At 43.8% G+C, this 15,203-nt stretch overlaps 1 protein-coding gene and 1 pseudogene across 4 annotated transcripts; one reads left to right on the forward strand and one right to left on the reverse strand.

Annotated features, from left to right (window-relative positions):
- Window positions 1-1,016: 1,016 nt before the first annotated feature.
- On the forward strand, window positions 1,017-9,519 carry LOC115694619 (receptor-like serine/threonine-protein kinase SD1-8; annotated as a pseudogene).
- A 465-nt stretch (window positions 9,520-9,984) lies between these two features.
- Window positions 9,985-14,898, reverse strand: LOC115694620 (G-type lectin S-receptor-like serine/threonine-protein kinase At4g27290). Of its 4 annotated transcripts, none has more exons than XM_056311864.1 (8): window positions 13,324-14,898; window positions 13,023-13,163; window positions 12,458-12,615; window positions 12,130-12,340; window positions 11,692-11,929; window positions 11,457-11,607; window positions 11,011-11,363; window positions 9,985-10,427 (listed from the first exon to the last, which is right to left on the reverse strand). In XM_056311864.1, exons 1-7 carry the CDS (start codon window positions 14,633-14,635, stop codon window positions 11,058-11,060), a joined length of 2,517 nt encoding a protein of 838 aa, XP_056167839.1. In that variant the 5' UTR covers window positions 14,636-14,898; the 3' UTR covers window positions 9,985-10,427; window positions 11,011-11,057. The 4 variants fall into 4 exon arrangements, with proteins under 4 accessions (XP_056167839.1, XP_030477569.2, XP_056167838.1 ...); XM_030621709.2 differs by having other exon boundaries at window positions 9,985-10,484; XM_056311863.1 differs by lacking the exon at window positions 9,985-10,427 and adding an exon at window positions 10,789-10,852.
- Window positions 14,899-15,203: the final 305 nt, after the last annotated feature.

The following is a 15,203-nucleotide window of genomic DNA, read 5'->3' on the forward strand; positions in this document are numbered from 1 at the left end:
CGTCAAGACGAAGTAGTTTAAGGTCTTGCTTAGGACCAAAGTGTAGTGCTGATTTGTCATGAGAAGAAAAGTCATCGGGTGCCAAGACTTGGGACATGTAAGTCTTTGGAAGTCTCGCTCACTCGAAGGCTGAATAATTTTCGCCGGACATCGGGTGCCAAGTTTTGGGAGTTGCAAGTCTTTGCACGTCCCGTCCCCTCCCATCAGTCGTCACTTTCCATGGAATTGTCGGTAGAAGAGAAGCGCTCTTAGGCTCCGTTCGTTTGCGGAAAAATATTTTCCCGGGAAATATTTTTCGCATTTTCCGGTGTTCGGGGGCGAAAAACATTTTCCGTGGAAAAACATTTTCCTTCCCCACCCCCAAATCCTTCATTGTTTTGAGGAAAATGATTTTCTCTTTTCACAAAGAGGAAATTTTCCCCCAAAGTGAAGGCAAAATTGCCCATGGGAGGGAAAATATTTTCCGTGAGAGAGAAAGTTGATCGCCGGTTACCACCGTCGGCCGCCAGTCGCCGCTGTCGGTCGCCGCTGCTGGCCGCCGCCGGTCGCCGCCGCCGCTTTGCCGCCCGCAGCCGGCCGCCCGTCGCTGCCGCCGGCCACCACGTCGCCGCCGCCGGCCTCCGATTGCCGTCGCCGGCCGCGGGTCGCCGCCACCGATCGCCGCCCGTCGCCGCCGGCCGCCCACCGGCCCGCTGGTCGCCGCTGCCCGCCGCCGGTCGCCGCGCCCGCCGCAGTCGCCGCCGCCGCCGGTCGCCGCCACCGGACGCCGACGGTCGCCGGACGCCGCCGGATCGGCAGTCGCCGGACACCAGAAAATATTTTCCAAAACTTTTTCAAATTTTAGCCGAATACCAGAAAATTATGTTCTAGGAAAATATTTTTCAGGAAAATGACTTTCGGGAAAATATTTTTCAAAAGGAGAATATTTTTCGCCAAACGAACGGAGCCTTGGTTTCTTTGGCAATACCCGAAAGATTCACCATGTAACATGAATAATGCCGACTACGATGAAACTGACCCTCCTGTCCTGGTGGATGTTGTCGTGCCATTGCATTCGATTTTCTGTCGTTCTTGCTGCTGCAACGAGCACAATTTCAACGGGACAGCGTCTCACCAGTTCAGACACTTTAGTATCTCCTGGTGGAATATTTGAGTTGGGTTTCTTCTCCCGAGGGAATTCTCCTTACACGTACCTCGGAATATGGTACAAGAAGACCGAGGAAAGAGCCACCATTGTCTGGGTGGGTAACACAGATCAGCCTCTCACCACCTCCTCTCCTGCTCTTGCCATAGACGGAGCCAATCTTGTGATCCAGGGTGGCAGAGCAACCTACCACGTGAGCAATAATTCCGTCAGTGGGAGCGTCAGCGCGACGCTGTTAGATTCGGGAAATTTTGTATTGAGGGAGGAGAGCTCGGAAGCAATACTGTGGCAGAGTTTTGATTATCCTTCGGATACTTTTCTGCCTGGAATGAAGCTTGGATACAGCAGAAAGACTGGAAAGGTATGGGCGCTGACGTCGTGGAAGAACGCCGTGGACCCTAGCCCGGGGTATTACTCCCTGATAATAGATTCCGAATGCCCAGATGAGTTTGTTATTCTGAAAGGTAGCGAGAAATATTGGACTAGTGGGCCTTGGGATAGAGATTCACAAACGTTTTCTCTTGTTCATGAGATGAGATTAAACTACATTTTCAATTACAGCTTCATTAGCAATCCCAATGAGGTCTATTTCACATATTCGCTTCATAGTTCGGTTGCTAATGCAAGCGTAAGATTAGTTATGGACCTGTCGGGACAGATTAAACAACTCAGCTTGCTAGAGAGTTTGAAGCAATGGACTTTGTTTTGGAGTCAACCACGGGATGCATGTGATGTCTACAAGTTCTGTGGTTCATTCAGCAAATGCCACGACATTACTTTTCCTTTTTGTGACTGCTTGGATGGATATAGGCCCTCGGATCCGGAGAAGTGGCAACAGAACGATACATCTGCAGGGTGTGTGAGGAGAATACTGTTACGGTGTGAGCAAATGGGATATGGAAATGGTGATAAGGACGGATTCCTCAAGATGGACCATGTGACATTTCCGCTGTATTACAGTACGTCTGAAAGAATTTCCACTAAAGCATGTAAATCAGCCTGCTCAGGTGATTGTTCTTGCACTGCATATGCTTATAGTGGCAGTGGCAGTGGCACTGGCAGGTGTTTGCTATGGCACGAAGACCTCTTAACTCTAAGGCAGCTTTCTGAAGATGATCCTAACAGTAATACAATATACATCAAACTTGCCGCATATGAGCTTCAAAACTCCCGAGGTAGAGGCATTACTCTAATCCTGTTGATATATTATGTTACTTTTCTGCAGAAGATTTAATACTTTCTTCAAATGCATCTCTTCAGGGATTAACAAAACACTAAAGATAGCCCTAGCTTCTGCTGTTCCTCTTGTTGCTCTCTTCCTAACCGCCTACATGGGTTGCCAATGGAAAAAGAAACGGAAGGGCGAGGCTTCTGATACTTTTTTCTTCTTTTTATTGTTTTGAGGTCTCTTAAGGTATAAAAAGCATAATGTGGCTTTGATGAACAGGTAAAATGGGACCGACTCAGGACATTTTACTGTTTGATGTGGACATGAGCATTGCTGCAAGGACAAATGAAACTTTTGAAAAAGGAATTGGAAATAAAAAGAATACGAAGGATCCTCGGTTGCCCTTGTTTAGCTTTTCAAGTGTAACTGCTGCGACACAAAGCTTCTCGAATTCGAACAAGCTAGGAGAAGGAGGTTTTGGACCAGTTTTACAAGGTAGCAACTGTTATTGTCTTGCAAATTCCATTTCGAAATGGCAAGTTCGCATTACTAAAGGCCATGCAAGTGAATTCTCTCCAGGGTAAATTACTGAATGGAAAACACGTAGCGGTGAAGAGGCTCTCCAAGAAGTCTGCTCAAGGGATGTTAGAGTTGAGAAATGAAACAATGCTTGACGTATCGAGAACCGAAACAAAACGATCACGCAGAAAAATCAGAGAAAAATAGATGATGCACAAATTTACCCAGGTTCACCCTCGATTAGGGCTACGTTCTGCAAAGAGATTTCACTATATTTTCGGTTTACAGCCACTCAACTCGTTACAATGATCAGAAAAACGAGCAAAATATATATATGCCCCAAACGGGCCCAAAACCTAAACCTATATGAAATCTCTTAATCTCGCACTATACGGGCCAGCCCAAACCTGTTGAGGTTTCGGGGGCGCTGCCCCCGAGCCCCCGCCCGCTGACCGGGCAGCGGGGCACCCGTGTCGGGGGCGCTGCCCCCGAACCCCCGCATTCCGCACGCACGGGTCACATGTCGTCGGACAATACTTCAGTTTCCCTAAGCTCACGTGGGCGTACCCGGTGTGAGAAACAAGGGTCCCCGAAGTATACGCCAACTCCAACATTCTCCCACTTGGTGGATACTTCGTGCAAATGAGGGCCTTTCCAATATCATTCTTCTTCAATCCAATCGCAGTAGAGCACCATTCAAACTTCGCACCTGTGACGGCTTTAGTAAGGAAGTCAGAACTATTTTCTACCGTGTCGACCTTTACAAGCCGAACCTCTTTCTTCTCTACCTTTTCTCGGATGAAATGATATTGTATATCAATGTGTTTTGTGCGTGAGTGAAATGCTGGATTCTTAGCTAAATAAATAGCCCCTTGATTATCACATCTCACCTCTATGGCACCTTGCTCAAAATCGAGCTCCAAGCACAACCGCCGTAACCATACGGCCTCTTTTCCAGCATGAGTAAGAGCCATATACTCAGCCTCCGTAGAAGAAAGCGCTACCACGCTTTGCCTCCTGCTCATCCAACTCAACGCAGCACCAAACAATGTGAAAACATATCCGCTAGTGGACCGTCTACTATCAATATCTCCACCCCAATCAGCATCTACATGGCTTACGATATCAAGCATGTTTCCATTTCCTCTACCTTCAAAACATAAAGAAAAATTCAAAGTTCCACGAAGATACCTGAAAACTCTTTTGATCGCATTCCAGTGTTCTCTACCTGGGTTAGACATGTATCGACTCAAGACTCCCACTGCTTGGGCTATATTCGGACGCGTGCACACCATAGCATACATCAAGCTACCCGCTGCACTCGCGTATGGAACTCGGGCCATCTCTTCAGCTTCTTCATCCGTTTTTGGACATTGTTCCGCAGATAGCTTGGTCCCTAAAGGTATAGGGGTACCAACAGGCTTGCAGTCTATCATATTGAATTTCTTCAATATTTCTTTTATGTATTTCTCCTGCCCTAGCCACAGCTTCCGTTTCTCACGGTCCCTCCTAATCTGCATGCCCAAAATAAAATTTGCAGGCCCCAAGTCTTTCATTTCGAACTTTTTGGCCAACAAACTCTTCACGGAATTCACCATCTTCACACTATTCCCAATCAACAACATATCATCCACATATAGCGTGAGAATGACAAACTGATCGCCCGTTCTCTTCACATAAACGCAATGGTCAGAATTTGAACGCACAAAATTAAGCTGGAGCATGTACGTGTCAAACTTCTGGTACCACATCCTCGGTGACTGCTTCAGCCCATATAAAGACTTTTTCAATTTGCACACCAAATTCTCCTTTCCTCTTACTTCAAAGCCTTCTGGTTGCCTCATATATATCTCCTCCTCCAAGTCCCCATGAAGGAATGCCGTCTTTACATCCATCTGTTCTACCTCAAGATCATATGCAGCTGCTATAGACAGAACAAACCGTATCGAGGTCAACTTCGCCACGGGAGAGAAAATCTCGTCATAGTCAACTCCCTCAATCTGAGAGTACCCCTTGGCTACAAGTCTAGCCTTGTACTTCTCTACAGTCCCATCCAGTTTCAGCTTTCGCTTGAACACCCATTTACACCTAATTGCCTTTCTATCCTTAGGCAATTTACACAAGCTCCATGTTTCACTTTTATCAAGAGAATGCATCTCATCTATCATTGCGAGCTCCCACTGATTCGCATCATCCATAGATCTCGCCTCTTTTACAGAACTAGGATCATCTCCGGTAATGCTCAAAGCATGAAACGTACTCAAAGCACTAAGTGAGTATCGAAGTGGTACCTTTCTTTCCCGCGTCGATCTCCTGAGAGCCGGCATGCTATCTATATCCGGGTCTTCATCTGAATCTGCATCCTCGACTTCATTAACCGAGTCCCCTTGCTCCGATTCAAAATCAGACTCTACTAGCGTGCCTTGTGGAATCATCTTCACAGTTTCAGTTATAGGACTTTCTTCAAGCATTACCACTTTCTTGGGCTCATCACCTTTCTGTGTGCCAACCTGGGGTTGTGATTCACGAAAGACAACATCCCTGCTGTATACAATGGTCTTTGATTCTGGATTCCACAGCTTATAGCCCTTGACCCCTTCCTTGTATCCGACAAATATGTTCTTCTCAGACTTGTTGTCAAGCTTGCCCCGCTTCTCCTTGGGTACATGAACATATGCGTCACACCCGAACACCCGAACATGGGACAGATTCGGCTTCTTCCCAAACACTGCCTCATATGGTGTACGATCCTTCACTGATGAGGTCGGTGACCGGTTCTTCAAATAACTGGCTGTGGCTACAGTTTCTGCCCAAAATTCTGGCCCCAAACCTGCCCAACTTAGCATGCATCTTGCCTTTTCTATAAGTGACCGATTTAATCTTTCGGCTACCCCATTCTGTTGAGGTGTATATGGAGTCGTCTTCTGCCTTGCAATACCATTATCCACACAAAATTGCTCGAACTTATCCGAACAGAATTCACCTCCGTTATTTGTACGAAGGACCTTGATTTTCCTGCCCAATTGGTTTTCAACCAAAATCTTAAATTCTCGAAATTTCTCGAATACATCTGATTTACTTTTAATAAAATAAATCCAACTATATCTTGAAAAATCATATATGAACGATACATAGTACCTGGATCCTCCAATAGATGGAGTCGGAGTAGGTCCAAAGACATCACTGTGAATCAGCTCGAGAACCTCAGTTGCTCTTGTACCAATGTGTTGGAAGCTAACTCGGTTCTGTTTTCCATGGAGACAGTGTTCACAGAACCCGAAACCCATAGAGCATTTTGGAATTCCTTCTACCATCTGACTTGAAGCTAAGGTAGACAGTCCCTTTTCACCGATATGCCCTAACCTCTGATGCCACAGCATGGACGTTTCATGTCCATCTTCCTTGGCCTCTTCAGAAATGAACCCGCTACCAACAGTCACCGTTTCCCCGAGCAGCTTGTATAATGTCCCGTAACGGACTCCTCGTGCAATCACAATAGAACCTCGAGTCATCTTGCACGAATCCTTATCACATCTAAAAATAACCCCCGAATCAGCCATCGTACCGACTGATAACAAATTTCTACTCATCAAGGGTATGTGCATCACGTCTGGAGTAGTCTTCACCGTGCCATTACTCATCCTCAGCTTCAGCTTGCCACGCCCGACAATTTGAACTGCAGTATCATCTCCGAGCATGACATCCCCACCATTATATTGCTCATATTCACAAAACCAGTGTCTATGAGGCGTCATGTGGTATGAAGCACCGGTATCGATCAACCATATATCCTTGTCTGACTGCGCCATACACGCAGCAGCCAAATACATATCTCCTGCATCGACCTCCTTTTTACCCGAGGATGATTCAGCTTCTTTCTTAAAAACTGGCTTGTTTTTACAGTCCCGCTTCACATGGCCCCACTCTTGACATTTCCAGCATTGTACCCTCCTCTCCCTACTCTTTGATCGCCCACGAGATTTGGATCTGGATCCTCTCGGATTCAGAGTCTTCTCTGCTGGCCTTCCCCTGGCCGCCAATGCCTCTTTACCGGAATTTCCCGATCCCTTTCTTCGTGTCTCCTCCGATAACAAGGCAGAACACACACTTTCATATGATAATTCCTTATCCCCACCACCGATCACCACAATCAGGTTATCCCATGAATCCGGCAGTGAACAGAGCAGTGTTATTGCCTTATCATCATCTTGGAACTTAACACCGATTGATACGAGTTGACTAATCAATGTGTTAAAGTTATACAGATGTGCAGAAAACGAGTCGCCCTCATGCATCCGAAGATTACACAGCTTTTTTCTCAAAAATAGCTTATTAACCAACGACTTACTTTGATACAGCGACTCCAGTTTCTGCCATAGGTCCCTGGCTGTAGGTTCCCCCATCACGTTTGTCAGAATCGAGTCTGCAAGACAAAGCCGAATCAAACCCTTTGCTCTCCGATCAATCCAATTCCAGTCTTCAATCTCCTTTGGATCTGCCGGTTTGGAAGTTGAATCCGTTTCCTTCGCCGCTTCCTTGCCTATCACGACACCAGGTTGCGCAGCAACAGGCCTTTCCGTTTCGATTGCCGACCAAAGATCTCGATCACAGAGAAGATCCTCCATCTTCATCTTCCACAGATCAAACCGCGTTCCGTCGAATTTTTCTATCTCAATTCGTGATCCTCCTGACATCTCGAATAAACCCTAATTCCTCGAACAACTCCGGCTCTGATACCAATTGAAGGGACGTATCGAGAACCGAAACAGAACGATCACGCAGAAAAATCAGAGAAAAATAGACGATGCACAAATTTACCCAGGTTCACCCTCGATTAGGGCTACGTCCTGCAAATAGATTTCACTATGTTTTCGGTTTACAGCCACTCAACTCGTTACAATGATCAGAAAAACGAGCAAAATATATATATGCCCCAAACGGGCCCAAAACCTAAACCTATATGAAATCTCTTAATCTCGCACTATACGGGCCGGCCCAAACCCGTTGAGGTTTCGGGGGCGCTGCCCCCGGAGCCCCCACCCGCTGACCGGGCAGCGGGGCACCCGTGTCGGGGGCGCTGCCCCCGAACCCCCGCATTCCGCACGCATGGGTCACATGTCGTCGGACAACACTTTAGTTTCCCTAAGCTCACGTGGGCGTACCCGGTGTGAGAAACAAGGGTCCCCGAAGTATACGCCAACTCCAACAATAGCCAAGCTACAACACAAGAACCTTGTTAGACTCCTGGGCTGCTACTTAGAGCGAGAAGAAAAGATTCTAATCTACGAATACATGCCCAACAAAAGCTTAGATTCCTTCCTTTTCGATGGGCTGTCCCCCCCCCCTCAGGAATTTGCGTCATGACTCAATTTAAATTTCTATTTTAATTCATTCAAAATAATGTCTTAGTAATATACAATTGGAACAGATCAAGCAAAACGACATGTCCTGAATTGGGAAAAGCGTGCACACATTATTGAAGGAATCACTCGAGGGCTTATTTATCTTCATCAACACTCCAGATTGCGCATTGTCCACAGAGACCTCAAGGCTAGCAACATTCTGTTGGATAGCGATATGAACCCCAAGATATCTGATTTCGGCCTAGCAAAGATGTTTGGAGAAAATGAGTCCGAGGCAAACACAAATCAAATTGTGGGAACATAGTAAGTGCAATATTTACCTAACTAAGCATTTATAAGACCTTCCATCGACTATACATTTTCTGCAAAGAAAGCTGCCTTTGGGCTGCTCTATGGAGTCTCTTGCGGTAATTAAAGACCCTGACCCCATTGATTGATATCTAGTGGCTATATGTCTCCGGAGTATGCCTTGGAGGGAGTGGTCTCCATAAAGTCGGATGTGTTCAGCTTCGGAGTGCTGCTTCTGGAGATAATAAGCGGCAAAAAGAATACTGGCTTTTATCAGACTGATTCAATGAATCTTCTTGGATATGTAAGATGTTTTGCGCTTGTACAAAAAGAAAGAAGCATCTTTGTACTTTAAATTTTATCCGTTTTTGCTCCTCTAGTTTGGCTATTCAATTAGGATCAGGTGGCTTTTTTGTTTCATCACAAGGTAGCTCTTAGCATTGTCTTGACAACATCAACACATTGCCATCTCTTGCTTTTCAGGCTTGGCAACTGTGGCAAGAAGACAGAGCTCTCTGCTTGGTGGATTCGGTGTTAGAACATCGCGAATCGGATGGCACGCTGATGAGACACATTAATGTGGCTCTTCTCTGTGTTCAAGAGATTGCAGCTGATAGGCCAACCATGTCAGAAGTATTGATGATGCTCACGAATGAGCTATTAATTCTACCTTCTCCAAAGCAGCCAGCTTTCTCATATATAAGGACTAAGAAAATCCTGGAACCGCCTCTTTACAGACCTGATCTCGATTCGCTAAATGATGTCACGGTCTCTGTAATGGAAGCTCGATAGCTTTCAGACACAAGGTTTATCTTGTTTCATGAAATTCTTCGCTGAAAAGCTGCACTAGTGATTTGTAAGTGCAAAAGAAACAATGTTTGAGCTTTATTGCGTAATTGAGTAATGATGGAATTTGTCTTCATCAAGAAATAGGAAGCTCGATATGAGCTCAGTTGAGTTATGGTTGATTCTGATCGTTATAAAACAACAGAGCTGGAGCTTTCTATTGTCATGTGGCTCTTTCAAGCTTCTTTGCATCCTGAAATCTCAATTTTGGCCATTTAAGCCTCACATGTCCTCGTAATGTTGCAATGGAGAGCTTATGGTATTGTGAGAAATGTTCTAATGCGACATATACAGGCATTTTGACTTGAGATGCCCCAACTTGCAAGAACCTCAATAAATCAGCCTCGATAGACAGTACTCGCTTATAGCAGGAACATTATTTCGGTGCCAAAGGAACAGGAGGGGAACAAAAGTATTACAACTGTTTAAGGGGCCTGTTATGTGCTCCTTCTCTCTAATGAAATGTTACTTACATTGAAACTGCGAATAAATCTCTTCCAATCCGTGAATCTCAAATGTTTAAGTGCAGGATCGTTGTAATTATAGCTGTGATCGAAGCAACTAAGAATTTTGATGAATGGAGCTGTTGAACAAGTCAAATATACGATCTTTTCCTAACGAGATTTGATCTTGATCTTTTCCTTGTCTTCAGCACAAGATGAATATTTCTTGAAGCGTATATATAAAGAGACTCACTTTTTAAAATAGTGTAAGGTGAGAAATGATCAATACTAAAAAGTACTCTTTCATTTTTCTCATCTCTGCATCCATTTCTCTTCCTGTTATCTTTTTCATCTGATCCACTATCTAACTTGGTATCAGAGCTCCTTTGGCTAAAGCCCTTTTCATAAAGAAAATTAATGTCTTTTGTATCAGCCCCTCCTACCTCCTCTATTCCCCCAGTTTTTGCTCAAGCTGCCTGTGTTTCCTTCGTTCTTCCAGCTCCAATTACTCCAAATGTAATCTCCACTCCCTCAATCGGTGAGAGATTCGATGGAATGAATTTTGTGAGTTGGAAAACATGTCTAACTCCCTTCTTCTTGGCTTCCCAACTTCTTTCCATTGTAGGAGGCATCGAACAGGCTCCACCACAGCACATCTAGCAGCAGGAGAGCAACCCCAACACAACTCCAACTCAGAATCAAACATACACGACCTGGTTAATAAAAGACCATATAGTCATTGCGTAATTGAATTAATGTGGAATTTGTCTTTATCAAGAAACAGGAAGTCTGATATGAGCTCAATTGAGTTACGGTTGATTATGATCATTATAAAAATAATGAACCTGGAGCTTTCTATTGCCATGTGGCACTTTCAAGCTTTTTTGAGCTCTGAAATCTCAATTTTGGCCATTTAGCCCCTATGCGTCTTCGTAATGTTGCAATGGAGAGCTCAGTAGTTTGCAAGCAATGATCTAACCTCACATATATAGGCGTTTTGACTTGAGATGCCAGAACTTGCAAGAACCTCAATTAGTCAGCCTTGATAGAGAGTACCAACTTATAGCAGGAGCACTATTTCCTGTTCCAAAGGAACGGGGGAAACACAAGGATTACAACTGTTCAAAGGGGCTAGTTATGTGCTTGTTCTCTCTCTAATGAAATGCTTATTTACATTGAAACTACGAATAAATCTCTTCAAATCTGTGAATGTCAACTATTTAATCACTGGAAGTATACCTGTGGTCAAAACAACTAAGCATTTTGATGAATGGAGCCTTTGAATTTTATCGTCCCTCTATTAAAGTAACTGTAATTGCATTGTTTGAAGAAAGGTCCTGCTTGTTTGATGAATATTCCATGTCAGACAGATCTCTTTCATTGAAGAAGCCAGGCTCTTTAGGTGGAGGCAATGCTATGTTGCTGCTCAACAGCAGAAGTACTGTTGACATATTAGGCCTGTCGTCGGGACTTTGTTGCACACATAATAGACCCACATGGATTGATCTTAGCACTTCGGATTCGTTGCACGAGTCTGCAATTGATGGATCAATCAGTTCACAAGATTTCATCTCCTTGGACAGTCTCCATGCCTGGTGGGGGATAAAAATAAAACAATATAATTGAACGCTGCAAAAATTACAGAATTTGTATAACAGAGCGTTGTTCGGATAATGAATGCGTACATGACCAAGTAGGTTAAGCTTGTGATCAGGATGGCTAAATTTCCTGTTTCTCCTCCCACTTACAATCTCTAGCACCAACACACCAAAGCTGAATACATCGGATTTTACTGAGAATAGGCCATCAATTGCATACTCTGGAGACATGTAACCACTGCACCATGCATTTCGAGTTACTTCACAATTTTTTGTAAGTTCCAAGTCAAAAGAAAAGAAATTTACGGGCAGAAGTTCTTACTATGTCCCGACAACTCGGTTAGTATTTCCTCCACTTTCATCTCCTCCAAAACTTCTAGCCATGCCAAAATCTGAGATCTTTGGGTTCATCTCGTGATCTAGTAGGATGTTGCTAGCTTTCAAATCTCTATGGATGATCCTCAATCTGGAATCTTGGTGAAGATATAATAACCCCCGGGCAATGCCATTTATAATCTGAAAGCGCTTCTGCCAATCCAGTAATGTTCTTCGGTTTTGATCTGCACATGTTTTCTCATGCAAGTCAGTCAGTTGTGCTGGCACTGGAAATTGTGCACATCAAGTATGACGCCACCTTCTAGACTGAAATCTAGAAGCTAAACTTAGTGACAGACATGTCAGAGGTTTATTACTAACTAGGCTGTCAGAGCTTACATAGGCCTCATTTAGTTTGAGTTTCTAAGGGTTTTAAGGAGCCTACCAAATATGAAGGAGTCCAAGCTTTTGTTTGACATGTACTCATAAATGAGCATCCTTTCTTCTTCTTGAATGCAACACCCTAAAAGCTTTACCAGATTCCGGTGCTGAAGTTTGGATATACATAGTACTTCATTCTTGAACTCATTGAGTCCTTGTCGAGAACTTTTTGAAAGCCTCTTCACTGCTATTTCTTTTCCATCTTCCAATAGACCCTGCAATATTTTGGCAAAAGTTTGCCGGTTGATCTAACTTAGTAATTCACTTTTCTTAACCAGATAAAAAGCATCAACATATGCTAGGTAGTCTTTTGGTATTAAACATTTTAATACCTTGTAGACTGGTCCAAAGCCTCCCTGTCCCAGCTTATTCTCCATTGCGAAATGGCTTGTGGCAGTAATTATTGTATCAAAATCATACAACGGTAGTTCCAAATCTGTGTTCTCATTTTCATTAGTTCTGTCTTGCTCTGGCTTCTGCATGCCAATTCCTGCGGAGGAGAAACATCAATAACTATAGCAATCTCCCACTTCCTAATAACAGGTATTGGGACATGAGAATAAGAATGCAGAATAGTTGTTATTCTTGCATTCCTTAAATAACAAGAACTCAGTTGACACGATGGAAAGATACTTCCGCCTCAAGTCTTTCTTCAGCCAAATGAATATCGGTTGAACTATTTCTTTTTTTTCTTTTTTCCAAAATCCAAGAATAAAAAATGTATAAATAGTTTGTTATTCACGCAGATAGTGCAGAGATACTCTCATACTACTGCTGAAGAACTAATTCCGTCTATTTGGGTCCAAGTAGCGCTTGTATGGCGAAAGTTTAAGTGAAAAATCATTCAAAACACATTCACAGGAGCCAAAACTCACAGGAATCTTAAAAAATTCTTACCTTCTCTGCTTTTTCTCTTTTTCCTCCTCTTCTTTAAGATATTCAAGATCAGGCATAGGCCAATGAGAAGTAATCCTGAACATAATACCGGGATAACTATGACCTTGACTCGTCTTCTCCCTTCTGAGCTACTATATGCCGCTGCATAGTAACCATAAGTCCAGATCAATCAGCATCAGACATCATATCGGAAATGGACAAGCAGCTAGATGATTTACAATGTTAATACATGCATTCACAAAGGATAAGTATCATAAGCTCTAGAGGCTCGAGTCTTCTAGTATGGTAATCGAATTCTCACCTAATTCAGAGGCAGCCAGCCTTATGTAAATATCTTGCCCATTGTCAGCATAATCTCTGATATCAATCAGGTCATCGAACCAAAGTATGCAACCAGTACCACCACCACTAATGTCCATATTCGAATATGCAGTGCAAGAGCAGTTATCCAAGCAAACCTTCTTGCACTCTTGAAGATTCATACTCTTGTTATACCATGAATGCTGTGTGTCTGGCAATTTCACACCGGAGTATTTCAAAAACCCTTCTCCTTGCCGGCAATCCAGCTGTGTCTTCCTCACGCACCCACCCGACCAGTCCGAGATTGCCCAATACTGAGGATATTTTGGCACAAACCCTTTCAAGCATCCACAGGCAGGGGAATTATTTATGTCGCAACTTCCATAAGCACCACACAATGCATACCTATCGCAATTATCCATCTGAGCTGTCAAATACAGGTTCCACCCTTGAGTGTGGTCGATCCATGTGAAACGTTGTAGGACACCATAAATGTTTAAAACCATCATTGAGACAACCGAGCTATCCGTGAGATTATAGGTGTAATAGACCTCCTTGTTGGTGAATACAAACTCGAAGGTGTAAATTGGGTTCGGTTTAAGATTTGGCATTCCGCTGAAGCGGAGGCCGTTCCACGGTCCAGAACGGAAATTAATGACAGAATCCTTCCTCAGGTAGAACTCGGGCACTCCACTAGGGTCGAGCCCATTTGTGTAATCACCCGTAGAGGGATCATTCGGACTCTTCCAGGATGTCAAGATGCGGTTAAGGCCTGTCCATAAGTCTATTCCGTACTTCATACCTGGAAGAAAAGTATTACCCGGGTAATCAAAACTCTGCCACAGGTACGTACTTGGATCGGTGTCATTTTCAGGTCTCAGGACAAAGTTCCCTGAATCTAGTAGCTGAGCCACAACTGCACCTGTCGCAGCTAAAGATGAGTTTGAAGACCAAACAGTGCGGTTATCTCCGCTGAAAATGGCAAGAACCGCTGGATCAACAATCTTAAGGACTCCAGAAGAATCATTCAGGGGCAAGTCTCTATTGGCAACCCATACTACCGTGCCATCAGATATTTTCTTGTACCATATTCCAATATAGCGTAGTTTGGAATTCCCAGCGCTGAAGAATCCTAGCTCAAACTTCCCGCCGCTCGAGACTATTGTATTGCCATCTCGGATTGATTGGTTTTCTGCAATAGTGTCGAGAGCAGCAGATACAAAAAAAACGCAGCACAAAGTGGACAAAAGTATGAATTTGGTAGAGCCTACCATGAACGTCCTCAATCTTCTCATCAATCTCTTCGATGACATTGGAAGTTCATATCATGACTAGAAGAATCCGAAAGAAAGAACTCTAACAAAACCCATGATCTTCCATCTGAACTCTGAATGCCAAAAGGTGGTTGATTTTTCCATACTTCTTCGACATTTTCCTCCTTCTGGAAGTGGTGGGCACGTTTGGACTCCTAAAAATTCTGTTGGTCGGAGCACTCAGCCATTTTATTTGAATAAATCTGGCCAACTCGGCGAGTGTTCATTCTTCCAACAATTATGAGTTTGGTAATGATGCAGTTCTCATTTTCCATTGGCTTTTGTTCCTTCTCATGAGTTGACCCTGATGAAGGAACATCAGCAGAAAATGACGAAACTGTCCCTTCTCGCTTTATATGGCCTTGCCATCTACTTCCCAAACGGAAGTATATATCTGATCTTTTTATTTTTGGTCGGATGTATATCTGATCTTTTTATTTTTGGTCGGATGTATATCTGATCTTACAAGGTATCTTATTAATGTGAAAGATCTTGAAAATTCTACTAGAAATTGTTCTTTTTTTAAATGCCAATTCCTCATTCATTGTGAATATTATTGCTCTTGACC

The sequence above is a fragment of the Syzygium oleosum genome, unplaced genomic scaffold (assembly GCF_021117445.2).
Source record: "Syzygium oleosum isolate NSW1041296 unplaced genomic scaffold, Sole_v2.1 Sole_v2.05, whole genome shotgun sequence".
Taxonomy (NCBI): Eukaryota; Viridiplantae; Streptophyta; class Magnoliopsida; order Myrtales; family Myrtaceae; genus Syzygium; species Syzygium oleosum.

Coding starts and splice junctions, on each gene's coding strand:
- LOC115694620 (XM_056311864.1), bottom strand. CDS start 14,635: ATGTCATCGAAGAGATTGATGAGAAGATTGAGGACGTTCATGGTAGGC. Junction 13,164..13,323: donor GCTGGCTGCCTCTGAATTAG/GTGAGAATTCGA, acceptor GTTACTATGCAG/CGGCATATAGTAGCTCAGAA. Junction 11,930..12,129: donor CTTGGACTCCTTCATATTTG/GTAGGCTCCTTA, acceptor AAACATGTGCAG/ATCAAAACCGAAGAACATTA.